This window comes from Alexandromys fortis, unplaced genomic scaffold, assembly GCF_014885135.2.
Source record: "Alexandromys fortis isolate MF-2015 unplaced genomic scaffold, M_Fortis_MF-2015_v1.1 scaffold_94, whole genome shotgun sequence".
In the NCBI taxonomy this organism is placed as follows: domain Eukaryota; kingdom Metazoa; phylum Chordata; class Mammalia; order Rodentia; family Cricetidae; genus Alexandromys; species Alexandromys fortis.
The window spans coordinates 995,939-1,014,617 of NW_026067979.1; the positions used below are offsets into that span (position 1 = coordinate 995,939).

General features: G+C 49.0%; 1 protein-coding gene across 1 annotated transcript in view; it reads right to left on the minus strand.

Moving 5' to 3' along the window:
- The window catches only part of Cidea (cell death inducing DFFA like effector a), a 23,942-nt gene extending 13,710 nt beyond the window's left edge, over positions 1-10,232 (minus strand). The window contains exon 1 of the mRNA XM_050157903.1: positions 9,814-10,232. Within this exon, the coding sequence (XP_050013860.1) occupies positions 9,814-9,851 (38 nt within the window). The 5' untranslated portion in view covers positions 9,852-10,232. The remainder of the gene's footprint in view (positions 1-9,813) is intronic.
- Positions 10,233-18,679: the final 8,447 nt, after the last annotated feature.

An 18,679-nucleotide genomic window follows, 5' to 3' on the forward strand; every position in this document is an offset into this window, starting at 1 on the left:
GGGTTTCTCTGTGGCTTTGGAGCCTGTCCTGGAACTAGCTCTGTAGACCAGGCTGGTCTCGAACTCACAGAGATCCGCCTGCCTCTGCCTCCCAAGTGCTGGGATTAAAGGCGTGCGCCACCATCGCCCGGCTTGACATTGTATTTTTGGAAGCTTCCTTCAGGTTGTTTTGTGCATATGGAAATCAACAGGCTAAAGTGCAAATATGGAAAAAATAAAAGTTCCCTGGGCGAAGGGAAAGCGCTTCAGTCCTTAAAGGCCGAGTCCCGCTGCAGCTGCAAAGGGCTAAATCCGTTCTCAGAGTCTTCTTTCAGACCCGAGTGGAACCCCACCCGTGACAGGTGTAGGACTGTGTGTTGGCGTGTAGGTACGAGTATGTGCGTGTCGATGCTCACGGAGGCTCCAGGCTCAAATGCCCTGGAGCTGAAATTACAAACGGTTGTGAGCCTCCCGATGTGGGTGCTGAGAACCAAACTCGCGTCTTTTGAAGGAGCAGCAAGTGTTCTTGACCACAGAGCCCTCCCTGCAGACCCAAGCTCAGGAGATTTGCGTGCACAGGCCCAAATCCTTCCCCTTTCAGGGGTACAAAGCAGCTGAACGATCTGTTTCCCGAGGGGCTGCGCTGAGGGGAATGAGATAGACCAAGGGGTCCCTGACCTGGGCCTCGCGTTGGAATGACCTTGGAACCTGACCAGAGACCTAGCTGGGCCCGGCACAGCAGTGGCCGTGGTGTGTGGCTCCTGAACTTCTGCCTCGATTCGGAGGAGTTGCACCAGGTTTCTGTTACACAACCCAGAGAACAAGATGTCCACACGCGGCTGACACTGGGGCAGAATTCAGACAGCACCGTCACACCTGGTGACCTGGAAGGCAGGGCCTGGGGATGAGCTCCATCCATGCTTCCCAGTCAGAGGCCTAGTTTTGTTCTCAACCTACGCGTGCCGTGAAAATTTAACCAGCTGGTCGCATTCTCGCGAGAAAGAAAGACTAAAAACACCTGTAAGTCACAGTCATGAGTCAGCCAGTGACGCTGGGACAGTAGCCGTTGGAGAAGGCCGTTAAGCAGTGCCAGGTTGGAGTTTTAAATATACACCCACATTTTTGGGGGAAAGGGCTTTTGAAACAGGGTCTCACTGTGTACTTCAGGCTGACCAGGAACTCCTGATCCTCCCAGTTGAGTCTCCGGTGTGCTACAATTGCAGGCCTGTGCCATCACACCTGACGCTCTATCCACAGCTTTCTGACCTTGGAGTTGGCCCACCAGAGGAGGCTCTGAACCTCCCTGTGGAGACGAGCTTATCTCCTACTCTTGGCTAAGAGGCCATTGTTATTACCCATGAGGCCTCTGGAAGCTGCTCACAGAGCCCAGGGTCTGCCTGAGAGTTCGCCCCCCACCTCCACTGCATGCCACTTATTTGCTGAGTCAAAGCATGACAGGGCGAAGTTAGAGACACGAAAGAACAGGGCTGTGTTTCCAAAAGCCTGGCCTAGCCACTCGCTGCAGAAGGCGCATCTTTGACCTAGTTCCTGGGGCCCCAGGTCTCCTCATCGGGAAAAGACACACGTCTCCCAAAGTGACCTGACCTGGAGAGGAGTTGAAAAGTCCCCATTGTCTTTTCCATCTGACAAGATAAGGGCTGGCAACCACTGCCTCCCTTGCTGCCTCTCCGCCCTCAAGGAAGCCTTCTTGGCTACCAAAGGACAGTAGAGCTTTTGTTTTCAGCCAATTATTTCCTAACCAAGATCTGGCTCATTGCTGGAGATAAGACTCATGGGCTGTGCACACACACACACACACACCACACACATACACGCGCGCACACACAGACGCGCACACACACACCATGGAAATCAAATCTTACCATTTTTGTCAAGTGTCAGTGTCTTAATGTGTTGAATTGTAAAATAACAGTCTCAGTTGGCGCAACAAAAACAAACCTTGTAGATCCTTAGGACTCACTGTGACCTAGTCTAGTCTAGTCTAAACTGTGAGCCCTGGGTCCCAAAGAGAGAAAAACCCTGTTTCAACCATCTCTCTCTCTCTCTCTCTCTCTCTCTCTCTCTCTCTCTCTCTCTCTCTCTCTCTCTCTCATCAAGACTGTAAGACATGAAAGGGTTAAATGAACTCTTCTGCTCCCTAAACTCACTTAGTTTGAGTACTGACTGCTCCAACTAGATGATCAGTTAGGCCAAGTCGCTAACTGAACAGGGCAAGGCGTCAATGAACAAATAGGACATCACTCCTGCCCACTATGTCCCTTAGGACAGACAGACTTGACATCTGCCACTGGCACATTGCTGAAAGTGGGATTCTCTTTCCACCCACCGCCAATATTCTGACTTGTCAAAATTAAGACAGGCTAGCTGAAGAGTTCAGGGTGTAGCTTAGTTGGCAGAGCAATAAGGCCCTGGTCTTCCTTCCTCGAGGCTCTCCAAAAGCAAAACATCAAGACCACCGAGAAACCTCAGAATTCGGCTTTTCACCTTGTCAACTGAGGAGACAATTGCTCCCCGATTCCTTGGAAAATGGGTTCAGACAATTCTATGAAATAGGAAAGGAAGTAACTCGTTGAAGGAAAAACAATAAGGAAACAGGGCTTTTAAGGAAGTAGATGTTTAGTGGAACTCAAGACAACAGTAGAAGTCAGACTTCATCGAATATTCTCGAAAACTGTCAAACGTGGGCTCTCCCAGAAGAGCAGGTAACAGGGGAGTTTTTCCTTCTTCCCTGAGGGAACTTACAGAAATGTGTGACCCAAAGCAAGAAGCCATAGGTAGCCAGGCCACGTGGGCTTTTCTCCAGTTGACCAACCCTCCCCACTTACATACATCTCTACACCAGAGAAAAAAGACCAAAACCAAGATCAAAATCCTCACAGTTTCACGTCAAGGCCACGACTACTTGGGACCTCATCTTAGTGACCTACATCTTTTACAAAGGAGTCTGATTCCCGTGACCCAATGTACCTGAATAAGACCAGTTAAGAATAAGTGGTTAAGAGCATTGCCTGCTCTTCCAAAGGTCCTGAGTTCAATTCCCAGCAACCACATGGTGGCTCACAACCATCTGTAATGAGGTCTGGTGCCCTCTTCTGGCCTGCCGGCATACACACAGACAGAATATTGTACACATAATAAATAAAATATTAAAAAAAAAGATAATGAAATGTCCACCAGATTCGGACCCCATATAAAGAGCCCACAAGATGACTAAGTAACTTCTCTATATCTATGAAAGACTTCCAGTCCCTCTCAGACACCTGGGAGAGCGCCTGCTGCTTCTTTGTAGTATATTTCAATACCCTCTGTCCTTTGTCCCTTTGGTAAGTTCTTTACCACCTGCTCCACATACCACATGAAACCCCCCAAAGTCTATAAAAAGTTTTCTTTGTGGCTGGAGAGATGGCTCAGAGGTTAAGAGCACTGGCTGCTCTTCCAGAGGACCTGAGTTCAATTCCCAGCAACCACATGGTGGCTCACAACCATCCATAATGAGATCTGGCGCCCTCTTCTGCCCTGCAGGCAGACATGCAGACAGAACACTGTACATAATAAATAAATAAATTTTTAAAAAGTTTTCTTTGTATGCTTCCCACAGGCTGATGTTCATACTGAAAGTGGTGGAGGAAAAGCCCTGGAACTAGGTCCTAGAGAGAAATACAGCTGTCTCTCTGTATCCTCAGGGGATGGGTTCCAGAAGCCCCAGTATCCCCAAATCCATTGATGCCTAAGCCCCTTGTATAAGATGTAGCCTTTGTAGAACCTACACATATACCAAACACACTGTAAAGAGCTGCTTTATAACAGAGCGGGGAAGGAAAACACAGAGTCTGCACAGGTGCAACTGAAAAATACAGCTATTTTCACGAGCCGGAAATAGTGGTGCACACCTGCAACCTCAGGTGCCACACACCTGCACCCTCACGTGGCACACACCTGCACCTTCAGGTGCTATACACCTGCACCTTTGGGTGGTGCACACCTGCACCCTCAGGTGGTACGCACCTGCACCTTCAGGTGGTACGCACCTGCATCTTTGGGTGGCACACACCTGCACCCTCAGATGGCACACATCTGCACCCTCAGGTGCTGTACACCTGCACTTTCAGGTGGTACATATCTGCCCGTGGCCCCAAATGCCTGCATCCTCAGTATTTGAAGAGGCAGACACAGACAGATCACAAGTTAGAGGCCAGCCTGGGCTACATAGGGAAATCTAGACTTAGTATCAAGAAAAGCAACCAACCCCCTCTCCAAACAAAATCAATCAATTATCAATCAATCATCACCTATTTTATCCCCTGTAGTTGGTTGAATCCTTGGGGCAGATGCCATGGGTGTGGAGGTCAGCTGTACTGTGGTGTTATCAGTGATGGAAGCTGCTGTGTGTTTCAGTTACTCAGAAAATGAGAGTAGTAAAGAACAGAACTTCCTCAGACAACACCTCAAGGGCAAGAATATGTGAGAACATTAAGGTAGGTAATGGTAAGCTCAAACACTGGCAAGGAGAGAGAGGAGGCGATGATTAGGAAGTGCCCATCAGACTTAATAAGGTGTCTGTGCCCGTGGGGCAGCATCCAAAGGTAGCTGGGCCCAATGGCAAGTGTCAGCAAAGCAGGCTCCCATCGCCAAGCCCCCGACGTGGCTCCTTGTAGGCAGCACACACAGTTGGAACATGCCTGAGCACAAGTCTGAACACGGGCTGCCTGACCCGCGTCTATTCTCAATGACTTAGCGGAATGCTTGGTATAAAGGGCCCTTGAACACTTTGCAACATTATTCTAAAAGGAGGTTTGGTGCCAGAAACAGAAACCTGGGAGGTTTGCTTGCAGCAGATGATGCTAAGTCTAGATTCTGAACTGGAAGAGCCGCTGTACAAATCAAGTTCCTTATAAAAGGGAAAGTATCACAGAGTCAACGCAATGCCCATCAAAATCCCAGAAAAAATTCTTCAAAGACCTCGAAAGAACAGTACTTAACTTCGTAGGGAAAAGCAAAAAAACAGGATAGCCAAAACAGTCCTGAACAATAAAAGAACTTCTGGAGGCATCACAATCCCCGACTTCAAACTCTACTACAGAACTACAGTACTGAAAACAGCCTGGTATTGGCATAAGAACAGACAGGAGGACCAATGGAACCCAATAGAAGTCCCAGATATCAATCCACACATCTTCGAACACCTGATCTTTGACAAGGAAGCAAAAAATACTAAATGGAAAAAAAGAAAGCATATTTAACAAGTGGTGCTGGCGTAACTGGATATCAACATGTAGAAGAATGAAAATAGACCCAGATCTATCACCATGCACAAAGCTCAAGTCCAAATGGATCAAAGACCTCAACATAAAGCCAGCCACACTGAACTTTATAGAAGAGAAAGCGGGAAGTATACTTGAATGCATTGGCACAGGAAACCACTTCCCAAACATAACCCCACAGGACAGACAGTGAGGGAAACAATTAATAAATGGGACCTCCTGAAACTGAAAAGCTTCTGTAAAGCAAAGGACAAGGTCAACAAAACGACAGCCTACAGAATGGGAAAAGATCTTTACCAACTCCACATCAGACAGAGGTCTGATCTCCAAAATATACAAAGAACTCAAGAAACTGGACACCAAAAGAACACATAATCCAATACAAAAATGGAGTACAGACCTAAACAGAGAACTCTCAACAGAGGAATCTAAAATGGCTGAAAGACTCTTAAGGAAATGTTCAACATCCTTAGTCATCAGAGAAATGCAAATCAAAACAACTCTGAGAGTCCATCTTACACCTGCAAAAATGGCCAAGATCAAAAACACTGATGACAACTTATATTGGAGAGGTTGTGGGGAAAAGGGAACACACTTCTGCATTGCTGGTGGGAATGCAAGCCGGTACAATCCCTTTGGGTGTCAGTGTAGCGATTTCTCAGAAAATTAGGAAACAACCTTCCTCAAGACCCAGTAATACCACTTTTAGGTATATAACCAAAGGATGCTCAATCATGGCTCAAGGACATGTGCTCAAATATGTTCATAGCAGCTTTGTTTGTCATAGCCCAAACCTGGAAACAACCTAAATGCTCCTCGACCAAAGAATGGATAAGGAAAATGTGGTACATTTACACAATGGAGTATACACAGCAGAAAAAAATAATGACAACTTGAAATTTGCAGGGAAATGGACGGAGCTAGAAAACGTTATTTTGAGGGAGGTAATCCAGACACAGAAAGACAATTATCACATGTACTCACTCATAGGTGGTTTTTAAACATAAAGCAAAGAAAGTCAGCCTATACAACCACAATCCCAGAGAACTTAGACAACGAGGACACTAAGAGAGACTCACATAGATCTAATCTACATGGGAAGTATAAAAAGACAAGATCTTTTTTTTTTAAATATTTATTTATTATGTATACAATTCTTTCTGCATGTATGCCTGCAGGCCAGAAGAGGGCACCAGACCTCATTACAGATGGCTGTGAGCCACCATGTGGTTGCTGGGAATTGAACTCAGGACCTTTGGAAGAGCAGGCAATGCTCTTAACCACTGAGCCATCTCTCCAGCCCCCAAGACAAGATCTTTTGAGTAAATTGGGAGCATGGAGACCTTGGGGGAGGGTTGAAGGGAGGAAGGGAGAGGCAGGTAGGGGAGCAGAGAAAAATGTAGAGCTCGATACATATCAATAAAAAATGTGAAAAGCAAAAAAAAATAAATAAATAAAAGGAAAGTCTCCTAACTCTCTCGGACTTGCTAGTCACTTGCGGCACCACTGAGTAGCGTCCAGACACAGATCTAAATCATGACATACATCATTACAAATGCTCATGTTGCCCTTTAGGGTAAATATCAGCTTCAGAGTTTGGCCAAAGCAGAATGTCTGTGATAATCAAAACCTACAGATATTGACGTTTTGCTGGAAGACTCCGGGCTCTTTCCTTCTCACCAGTGTTCACAAGCCATCCACAAACTGTTTAAGCATGTGCCGTCAGTGGCCAGAGAGATGACAGTTGAGAGTACATACTGCTCTTGAGAAGGACCTGGAGCTTGAGTCCCAGCACCCACATCAGGTGACTCACACTATTTGTCACCCCAGCTCCAGGGGATCCCAAACACCTTGTCCTCTGCAGGCATTTCACACACTTAAAGTGCACACAGATACACACAAATAAAAATTTAAAGTTGATAGAGAAGAACTTGTACTTTGTGTACATGGTCTGTGTACACATGTCTGCAAGCATACTCAGAGCCTAAAGGGGGACACTGGGTGTCCTGCTTTATCAGTCTCTCTGCTTGATTCCTTTGAGACAAGGTCTTTGGCCAGTGAGCCCAAGCCATCCTCCTGTCTCTGTTTCCTACAGGGCTGGGGTCCCGGGTGCCTATGATCATGCATGACTTTACATGGGGGTACTGGGATCTGAATCCAGAGCTTCGGACGTGTGCAGCAGACACTGCCCCCCCCACACCCACGGAGGTATTTCTCCTCTCTCCCATCTCTGCTCAGGGCTTCCTCCAAGCCAATGGAGCACACTACTCCTGAGCCACACCCTCAGAACTAGTATCTATCTTCTTCATAAGGTGTCTATTGATAAAGTTACCTCCCTGGGAGAATCCAGGTATTAACTAATGAATGACAGCTATGGTGTAGTGGACTGGGCTGCTTAAACTCACTGAAAGGAAGCAGAAATACAGCAAGACCACAAAGAACAAGCAGTGGGCTTTGCCTGTGACTCTTTAGCCTGGGTGGGATTTCAAGGAAGCGGGGGAAGAAGGGGGAGAAGACCCTTTTCCCTTCAGCAAGTATTATAGGTTGTTTTCTTCCAGTTTGGGCTGAAATCGAGTGATGCCAAAGGATCAGAGCAGGCTGGTCTGGAAGTAGGTAGATTATTTTGAGAACCTAAGCAAGCTTGTCCCTAACAAAAAGGCACGAGCTCCAGGGACCCGCCAGGATGGAATGGACGGCGCCATAGATCATTTTTCTACAGTGTTTTGATTTTCAGAGCCACCTCCACCTCACACATGACACCATGGAGGCGTCACCCAGAAATATTTTGGACTTCAATGAACTGTTGTATAGTTAGACCCAAGGGTAAGCTGAGCCTTCATGCCTCCCACTCTGAGGCCAACTGGCAACTGCTTAGTTAACACCAACATCCGTAAACCTCGGCCTTTGAAGAAAACCACAGGTCCATCGCCCTTGTCCTGGAGTTTAAAAGTGTGGGTGAGGGCAGATGGCATGTCTAGTGGTGACGGCGGCAAAGAGAAGCCCCTGGACCAGTGTGAGCGGCAGGACAAAGTGGGTGGGGGAAAACAAGGCTTCCCAGAACAAGCACAGACGGGAGTGGAGGAAACTGGGGAGCTACAGGGGAAGGTCGGGGTGAGGAGGTGGGGCTGCAGGCGGAATTGAGAAACCTGGCAAAAGGCTGCTCTCAGGCTGTGAAGCTGTCCCACGACATTTAAACACCGATGTTCCTCCCACACATCCTCTGCCACTGATAGCTGGAATACAGTGCTATTTGGGACCCTTGACAAATCCCCCAAACCCTAAAGTTAAGGCTTTAATTTGTTTCCTGAGGAAGCAGGTATGATCCCAGAGGATCAGCCTTTTCATTTTGGTAGCCACTTTTCTAACCTCGTGAAATGACCCTGTCTCACACGCTGCTGGAGCACCCATGTTTGGCGACCCTACTTTTCCTCATCCATATTTCTCCCCACAGTGAGGTCTGTCACTGTGGCGCCCCTATTTTTATGCACTTGGGCTTCTTCATCCTTTGGCCGTACTTTTACCATCTTTAGAGAATCAAGATCTCACTGTTCTGTAGAGTCGCTGCCATGGAGCTGGTCTTGACTCTGAAAGCCAGCCAGTCATCAGAACTAGAGAACCAGAGGCAGGAGGATTATGAGTTCGAGACCAGCCTGGCCTATATAGCTAGTTCTAAGCTAGGCTGGGCCTTGAAGGGAAACCCTGTGTGTCTGTCAGTTTTTTCTTTCTCTGTCTATATGTTTCTAATTCTTTCTCTCTGTGTGTTATTCTCTATCTCTGTCTCTCATCCTCACTGTCTCTCATTCCCTGTCTCTGTCTCCACATCTCTGTCTCAGTGTTTCTCTGGGTCTCTGTCTCTTCTTACCTAGATATACACAGACACACAACCCTCTGCCTCAAAATGTCAAGAACTAGAATGTTCTATCAGCATATGTAGATAAACCGAAGGGGAGTGATGCCAATGGCTTGAGCAAGGCCTAGATGTGGAGTTGGCTAGGAGCCAAAACTGCTCTCACAAACTTGGAGAGCCCAGCCTCCCCTGGGTAGGCAGAGTCCGCATTCACCTCAAGAACCTAAGCTGGGACTCTCCCCTTGAACCCCAACTCTGTTCTCAGACCCAAGACCCAGAGGAGCCCTGTCCCCTCAGCATGGACACATTGCTAAGGCTTGTAGCCGCGGTCCGTAGGAGTTGCAAGAGATGCGCAGCCTCTCCCACAGCGCGCGTTCACCGCTGTCACGTTTCGCGGACTCCCACGCACCTCGGGAGTGACCCTCCGGGCACAAATGGCCCTCTGTGGGAGGGATTTCGGGGCTGCTGAGCCGGTGGGCACTGGCTGGTGAGGGTGGGAGCAGTCTTGGCGGTTCGGACTTGTAGGGGGACCACACCAACGGAGCGAAGGCAGGGGACGGATGGGGTGTGCAAAAGAGGAGGAGCTCGGGGTTCAAGAGAACGCACGGGGTGAGAGCGACTCGGGAGGCAGGAGGACCCAGGGAGCAGAGGAAATGGAGACAAACGGCGTTCCCCGGGTCCAGGGGGGGCGCGGGCTGCACTCGCCTGAGGAGGGCTCCCGCGTAGTCCATGGCGGTCTCCATCGGCGCGGGTCGTTCCGTCGTCCCCAGGCCTGGCCTCTTAAAAGCACTGCCCTGTCCGCCCCGCCCCGAGCCGACTTGACCCGACCCGGCCCGGACCTTGGCGACAATCTGAGGTTCTGTGAGCAGCAAACAGTTCTGGCTCCCACGCCTGGGTCCCGGGGCCACGCCCCTTCGTGGGCAAACGGTACCGAGGGCTCTGGAACCCCAGATTTGATGGTGTTGGTGGCTATTGTCAGTTTGTTTGTCTTTCTCTTTTGGAGGCAGGGGTAACTGGCGGCATTACCAATGCCAGCGGCGTCGCTTGACAGTGAAAAAGCAGTTGTGCGTGGGGCGAGCGGAGTGCCCCAACCCGCGGTCTTCAGGCTGGAGTCTCCAGCGCCCGACTCGGGGCTGGGCGGCTGGCCAGCGACTTCCCGGGGGGACAGGGAAGTTGCCGGGATACGCGGAAGCGCAGCACTTCGGGTTCTCGGAGGTGCCAGGGCTTCCCTGTGGGTAAGTAGAGGGAGTGGAGGAAGCATCCGGCTGCCACCATTCATTACTAGAGTCCTAGGTTCGCTTCTGAGAGACGGAAGGAAAGCTGAAAACTGATGGGGCCAGGAGGGGTTTCTTCGCAGCGAGACAGGCTGCACCACCGCCTCGAGGGGATGGGCATGCGCCAGAGATCCGCTACAATGTTGACTTTCTTCGCAAGCTGTAAACTCTGGAACAGGGAGTTGCTGGAAGCTCTTTTCTGTCGCTGGAGCTTGTGTTCCAGGCGTGATCATTAGTCCTCTACTTCACGGAGCAAAGACTGCTCCTCCTTTGGGGGTCATTGGTGTCAACAAACCTCACCTGACCTGCAGGAAAATAGAAGCCAAAAGCTATTTCCGGTGAACGCCCTGCAAGAGGCTCACAGAGCGGCCTGTCCAGCCCAGGACTATGGGGCTGGACAAAGCCACCTGAGGTCATTAGCTCACCCTCCTACTGATACCTCACCTAGGAGTTGAGAACCTGGGACCATTCACTTCAAATCACCTTTAGGAAAATGCCTTACTGTAGAGAATTTCTAATGTCCAGACACACAGGGTATCTGGTCAGTCGGGTTCAGAGCCCCTCAGCGCTCTGAAGTCTTTACTTGTTTGGGCTGGCCTCTAGCTCACAGAGATTCTCCCGCCTCTCCCTCGTGTGTTTAAAGGTTTGTGTCACTACTCCCAGCAATCTGCATTTCCTTAAGAAAAAAAAAAATCTCACAAGGCTGGAGAGATGGAAATTTGGATCCCAGCACTCACATAAAATCCTAGGGGAAGGTCCAGGCTTAGCGGCGCACACCTTTAATCCCAGCACTTGGAAGACAGAGGCAGGAGGATTTCTGTGAGTTTGAGGCTAACCTGATCTACATAGTGAGTTCCAGGAGAGCCAAGGCTATGTAGAGACTCTGTCTCAAAAAGCCAAACCAAACAAACAAGAACACAAACAAAAGAAAACAAAAGCGGGAAGCCTGGGAGCCTGTACGGTCTTAAGAGCCTTGAGTGCCCGGGGGTGGTGGCGCACGCCTTTAATCCCAGCACTCGGGAGGCAGAAGCAGGCGGATCTCTATGAGTTCGAGACCAGCCTGGTCTACAGAGCTAGTTCCAGGACAGGCTCCAAAGTCACAAAGAAACCCTGTCTCGAAAAACCAAAAAATTTGTTAGGCATTGCTGTTCATTGCTGAAGAAAACCAGGACAGGAACTCGAACAGGGCAGGATCCTGGAGGCAGGAACTGATGCAGAGGCTATAGATGGGTGCGGCTAACTGGCTTACAGTCCCCCAGCCCACTCGACCCACTGTGCGTTCTCTCTCTCTCTCTCTCTCTCTCTCTCTCTCTCTCTCTCTCTCTCTCTCTCTCTCTCTCCATTCACAGCACAATGATTTCATATCTGGCATGGATGGCGTGGTTGGAGGAGGGCTTCAGGGGGCCCTGTCTTCACTGCTGTGCACCCTCTGACAGCCCCACTAGGCGCCAATGGACAGTTTCAACCTGATTGTCACGCAGATGGTCCTGGTTTAACTTAGTGGCCCACAGAACAAAACCAAGACATGAATCTGGGGACGGAACTGATGTGGGGGAGGGGGTTGTGATCGACAGGGTAAGTGGGAGACAGGAGAGGGCAGGGAATAGAGAGTAGCCAGAATGTATTATACAACGTTTGGAATTCTCAAATAAGGAAACTAATAAAAATACGAGAAAACTTCCCCGAAGATCACTGGGATCCTTCCTAACAAAAATGATAGTCTGTAGTCTATGCCCTAACCATTCAGGGTAATTGCTATAAATACACAAGGCACTGGGAGTGAGAACCGTCAAGGTCATGGAGTCTAGCGACCTGATTGGCTCACAAGTCACTTAGACTTGAACACAAAAGAACAAATGAGCTGCCTCATAAAACCTGAATGCAAACAGCAAAAGGAACACGGAGAGGAATTCAGTTCCAACGGCATATGTGATGTTTAAAGAAAAAAAAAAGGTGAAATGGGCACATTTGTGCAGGCCCTGCCAAGGTATGCCACTAAGCAAGCACACCATTCATAATAGAGTTAGTGCCAGAAGTTTATTGGGGGAGGGGGAGAGTAAAAGAGCTTCGGAAAGGTCCTCTAGGAGTGGGGACATGAGAGAGGCAGGCGGACAGACAGACAGACGGGAAAGCAAGAGGAGTAAGAGACAAGAAAGGCAAGAGAGAGGACTGTGTCTGGAGACTTAAGGGGTGCACACATCACATAGCAGATGGTGGAAAGGCACCTGGCGACAGGTGATGACGTAACTGCCTTGACTGCTGGGGCAGGAATAGCGTAGACGCAGTGACTTGCTGACGCTGAAGGAGCTGGAAATGGAGGAGGAGCTGGAGGCGGGGAGGCAGCAAGACTGTCCTGCCTTGCTTTCAGGGAGAGTAGAAGCTCCATGGAACATGAGTGACCTGGAAAGCTGTCCAGGGCTGATAGGTGTGGGTCAGGGGGAGTGGTGGAGAGCCTGCAGACAGGGGGCATGGCCTGCTCAGACCTTGGCTTAAGAAAGCTGGTGCATCCAGGCAGCGGTGGCGCAAGCCTTTAATCTCAGCCCACGGCAGAGGCAGGTGGATCTCTGTGAGTTGGAGATCTGCCAGGCCTACAGAGTGAATTTCAGTTTCAGGTCAGACAGCCAGGGCTACACAGAGAAATCCTGTCTCGAATGCCCGCCCCCCCCCAAAAAAAAGGTAATGGACTGGGAGAAAGGAGATTCGACTAGGTAGGGGAGGAACTGCAGTGACCCAAATAAAAGATGCCAAGTGTCATCGTGGGTGCCAACAGTGGGCACGGACGTGAGGGTAGGCTGGGGCATTTCAAGGACATGGTGATAACAAAGGGGACGAGCTGGCGAGGCCCCTGGTATTTTTAGTTGGGTGTCCCGAGAAGCAACACAACACCTGAGAGATGAGAACAGCTCAGTTCTGGGTTGGAGTGGAGGTTAAGCAGGAGTGGCCCCTCACCACCCCCCACTGTGTGAGCTGTTGCTCAGGGGAGGTCCCTACTGGAAGCAGAGGACAGGCACCTTCTCAGTTGTGGGGCTTGTCAAGGAGAAGAGAGGTGCTCGACGCTCAGGGAAAGTTTAGTGGTTTAGGAACTGTCTATTCGGATTTTAGCTCGTATGAGTAACCAACTGCATTAACAATGAATTCTGAGTCTGACTCCTGCCTTGCTACCTGAAGTCCTATGGCTAAGTGCATTGACTATGGTTTGTTGTTTATTTTGTTTTCTTTTGGGGTCAGTTTGACCCCAGGATCGTTTGGAAAGAGAACCTAGACTGAGAAGTGCCTCCATTAGACTGGTCTATGGGCGTATCTGTGGGGGCATTTGCTCTCTTTTTCTTTCCTTTCCTTTCCTTTCCTTTCCTTTCCTTCCCTTCCCTTCCCTTCCCTTCCCTTCCCTTCCCTTCCCTTCCCTTCCCTTCCCTTCCCTTCCCTTCCCTTCCCTTCCCTTCCCTTCCCTTCCCTTTCTCTTTCTTTCTTTCTTTCTTTCTTTCTTTCTTTCTTTCTTTCTTGTTGGTTTTTCGAGACAGGGTTTCTCTGTAGCTTTGGAGCCTATCCTGGAACTAGCTCTTGTAGACCAGGCTGGCCTCAAACTCACAGAGGCACGCCTGCCTCTGCCTCCCGAGTGCTGGGATTAAAGGCTTTTGCGGCCAACACCACCTGGCTTAGGCAGGAGAAGGGGCATTTTCTTGATTAATGATCTGTGTGAGCAGGCCCAGCCCACTGTGGGCATCACCTCCCCTGGGCAGGTGGTCCTGGGTTGCATAAGAAAGCAAAGCCGCAAAATAGTCAAATAAAAGAAAGCAAGCAAGTCAGTAAGCAGCACTCCTCCATGGCCTCTGCTTCAGTTCCTGCCTGGAGTTCCTGCCCTGACTTGCCTTCGTGCTGTAATGTAAACAGAAATAAACACCCTTCTTCCCCAAGTTGCTTTTGGTCATGATATCTCACAGCAATTGAAGGTGAACGAAGCTCAGGGATGGCACCACCCACCATGGGTTGGGTCCTCCCCCACTGATCACTATGAGAAAATACCTTACAGCTGGATCTCAGGGAGGCATTTCCTCAGCTGAGGCTCCCTCCTCTCTGATGTCCTTTGTGTGTCAAGTTGACACACAAAACCAGCCACCACGGGAAGAAAGGCATATTTAGGGCTTAGGACAAAGTAACCATGCTGGCTTCACTGTACCTGACTTCTCTTACTACTAGCTTAGGTTCGAATCCTATACGCGGCCTGAGGCCAGTTACACTCTGAACAAGGTAAAGACAGTCACCTCCACTGTCCCACTTGAGTGTGAGCGTGGGGGTAAATGTGGGTGAGGAAGGCTGGGGAAGGCAGGGTGCAGAGGTGGGCGTGGTCGGGACACTTGTGCAAAGATCCCTTCTTCTCTACAGTTATTTCTTCCACTATGCCAAGGATTCTAAAATAGGAATTAGTGGGGCTGGAGAGATGGCTCAGTGGTTAAGAGCACTGTCTGCTCTTCCAGAGGTCCTGAGTTCAATTCCCAGCAACGACATGGTGGCTCCAAACCATCTGTAATGAGATCTGGCATCCCCCTCTGGCGTGCGGGTATACATGAAGGCAGAAAGTTGTATACATAATAAATAAACAAATCTTAAAAAAAAAATAAAATAGGAATTAGTATCTTCACAAATTTGTGCATATCCTGCTTTAAAACTTAATATGGGGAGCCAGGTATGGTGGTACCTCTAATCCCAGAATTTGGGAGGCAGAGGCAGGTAGATCTCTGTGAGTTCAAGGCCAGCCTTATCTACAGAGTGAGTTCCAAAACAGCCAGGGCTACATAGTGAGATCCTGTGTCAAATTTTTACTACTGGGGCTGGGAATATGTTTTAGTGGTAGAGCACTTGCCTAGTGTGCTTGAGGTGCTGGGTTCTAAGACCAGGAACGTAGACATAGGAACCAATCCAATACCATAAACTACTACAGGCAGTGGATATTATCACAGCCCCTGTGCAGAGGCCTGCAACCTTTTGGGGTTCAAGGTCACATACATCTAATGGAGGTCATGGCCTCTCTTGCCTAAAGTGCTCACATGACCCACCCACCAGCAGTGTGCCAGCACCCACAAGTCCCTGGGGCTCCAGCTGGAAGCCTGCTCTGCTGGAGGAAAGGTTATCCAGGCAGCTGGCAGACCCTCAGTGGGTGCTATTAATACCCTGGGTTCTGGGCTCGCATTGCTTGGCGCCTTTCAGGTTGTTGCTGTTTCTGGCTTGGATTTTTGTTTTCCTTCCAAGTGTAGGAACAACGGTGGTGTTCTTTGCTACTGACTTCAGTACGAGGTGTCATTTATTTATTTATTTATTTATTTATTTATTTATTTATTTATTTATTTATTTATTTATTTATTTTGTCTTTGACGTGTCCAGAGAAGCCTCTGTGAAGGATACCCCATCTTCCTCAACTGAGCAGAAGGGCAAAGGAACAGGCCATGCCAGCACAGAGCTCTGCTTTCCTCATACAAATGTCCTGGTCTTTTAAATTTTCTCTCTGTGTCTCTTCTTTCTTTCTTTCTTCCTTTTCTTTCGTTCCTTTTTTTTTTTCTTTAAAGATTTATTTATTGTGTATGAGTGCTCTATCAGCATGTACGCCTGCATGCCAGAAGGGGGCATCAGATCCCATTATAGAGGGCTGTAAGCCACCGTGTTGTTGCTGGGAATTGAACTCAGGATCTCTAGAAGAACAGCTAGTGCTCTTTACTGCTGAGCCATCTCTACGGCTCCAAGAGATTTCCTTTTGGAGACAGGATCTAGTGCGGCCCAGGCTGCCCTGGAACTCCCACCTCCACCTCCCCAGCATGAACAGCCATGCCTGGCCGGAAGAGCTTTCTCTCAGTCTGTGTGGCATTCTGTCACTGCCCACCTTCATGAAGACATTACGGATGGAGCAAGCGTCTTCTTGGACCACGTCCAACAGCGGCTCCGGGCCCCTGTTTACTGCTCTCTCAGTTCAGTGGAAACCTTGCTGTTTTCCCACCCATTGGATGATACAGATGCGCACTGCGTGTGGCGTTATCCTTTTGTTTCTATAAATGGCACTGCACATCATATTCAGCACTGTACTTTACATTAACAGCGGTATGTAGCCCTTCCTCTGAGGAGGCGGGGACTTAAACTACTGCATGCTATTTCATCGCACACGTATAGCAATGCTTATTAAATATCTCCTTTGTTGAAACTTGGAGATGTTTCCATTGGTCCATAGTGTGAGCCGTGCTGTTTGCACCTGTAAACAAATTCTGTCAACACAGTATTTCACTGGGGTGTCCCTTGTGGCTTGGTAGTCTGGTCCAGTTTCCTTTCTGCTCTCTGCTGACTGTGGAGACGGTGTGACCAGCCGCCCCCTGCTTCTGTCACCGCGATGTCTTCCTACCACAACACACTGTGACGCCCTAGACTGGGAGCCAAAGTCAACACTCCCTTACACTGCATCTTGTCAGACATTTGGTCACAGCGGAAAGAAAGCACTAACTACAATGTTCAGCTACAACACAAGCCTCTAGAGAAATGAACATCGAAACCACAGCGAGGTACCCTTTCCACTCCCCGGACTGCACTTTTTATTTTTATTTTATTTTTTTTTTGTTTTTGTTTTTCGAGACAGGGTTTCTCTGTGGTTTTGGAGTCTGTCCTGGAACTAGCTCCAGGCTGGTCTCGAACTCACAGAGATCCACCTGCCTCTGCCTCCCGAGAGCACTTTTTAAAGCCAGGAAAATAACAAGTGTTAGCGAATCTGAAGAAACCGGAATGTACACCGCACAGCTGAGGGGAATGAACCTGACGCAGCTGCCCCGGGGAAGGTGTGGCTGTTCTTCGGAATGTGTTCGGCTGGACGCTGGAGCTCAATGACAAAGCACTAACCTATACCCGTGGAGTGCTGGGTTCAAACCTCAACACGATGAGAAACAAAGCCAAAAAAAAAAAAAAAAAAAAAAACCTTACGTCACTAGCAATTTCTGTTTTTAGGACTCTCCTCAAAAGTTCACAGTAGACACTCAGCTAACACTCGTGTGAGCATGCTCATAGTTTAATGTTCATAGTATCCACAAAGGCCAAGAGGCAGGAGCGGCTCACATGTCCACCAACAGATACGTGAGCAAAGTGTGGTGTGTTCCCACAATAGTTAACCTTTAAAAGGTGGCAGCAGGGGCTGGAAAGATGGCTCAGTGGTTAAGAGGATTTGTTGCTCTTATAGAGAATCTGGGTTCAGGTTCCAGACCCCACCCTGGGTGACTCACAACCATCTGTAACTCCACTTCCCGGGGATCTGATGCCCTCTGGGCTCTGCTGGCACCCACACTTTGTGTGTCTGTGTGTGTGCACGCGTGCATAATTTTAAAGAGACAAACCAACAAACTGACACTAAACTTCCTATGGAAAAGAAAGGAGCCGAGCAATTTTGAAAAAGAACAGAGTGGAAGGGAAGGGCTCACTCCACCGTTTCCAGACTTCCTGTGAGGTACAGTGCTAGGGTGTGTGTGGTGTTGGCGAAAGAAATAGTTATGGCTCGGAAGGAAGCTACAAGTTCAGAGACCGTTCATGCACTGACCTTCTACAGAGTGCGGGCAAGGAACAGGCTCTGGCAGCAAGGCCACTGGAATGAGGCTTTGTGTCTGAAAATGAACTATGACCCATACCTTTTAAAAAGTCAATTTTTGGCCAGGCAGTGGTGGCACACGCCTTTCATCCCAGCACTTGGGAGGTACAGGCAGAGGCAGAGGCAGGGGCATCTCTGGGAGTTTGAGGTCAGCCTGATCTACAGAGTGAGTTCAGGACAGCCAGGTCTTTTACACAGAGAAACTGTGTCTTGAAAAGCCAAAGATTAATTAAAAATTTGTTTTTGCATTTTTTTATTTTTGAATTTTATTTTATGGGGGAAACCTGGAGGTGGGGGCCTGTGCCATGAGTGCATGCGTGGAGGTCAGAGGGCAACGTGTGGGTGTTGCGTCTTTCACCACGTGTGTCCTGGAGGTAGATTCAAGTCATCAGACTTGGAGGCAAGTGACTTCACCTGCTGAGCCAACCATACACAAAACCAACTCCCAGTAAATCATGGGTCTAAACATACACTATAACCCTAGGAAAGATTTAGAAAGAAAGTGAGAGGGAGATTTCCTTTGTGTCCGTATTTGAGACTCAGTGCCCCTGGCTGACGTGAGACTTGATACTGACCCTTGAACAAACAGCAAAGGGTCGTCTTGCTTTGCTCTTGACAAATTCCTACCATGTAACCAGGCTGGTATCACTCACGGTCCTCAGCCTCCTGAAGGGCAGAGGGCTTTCAGGCCTGC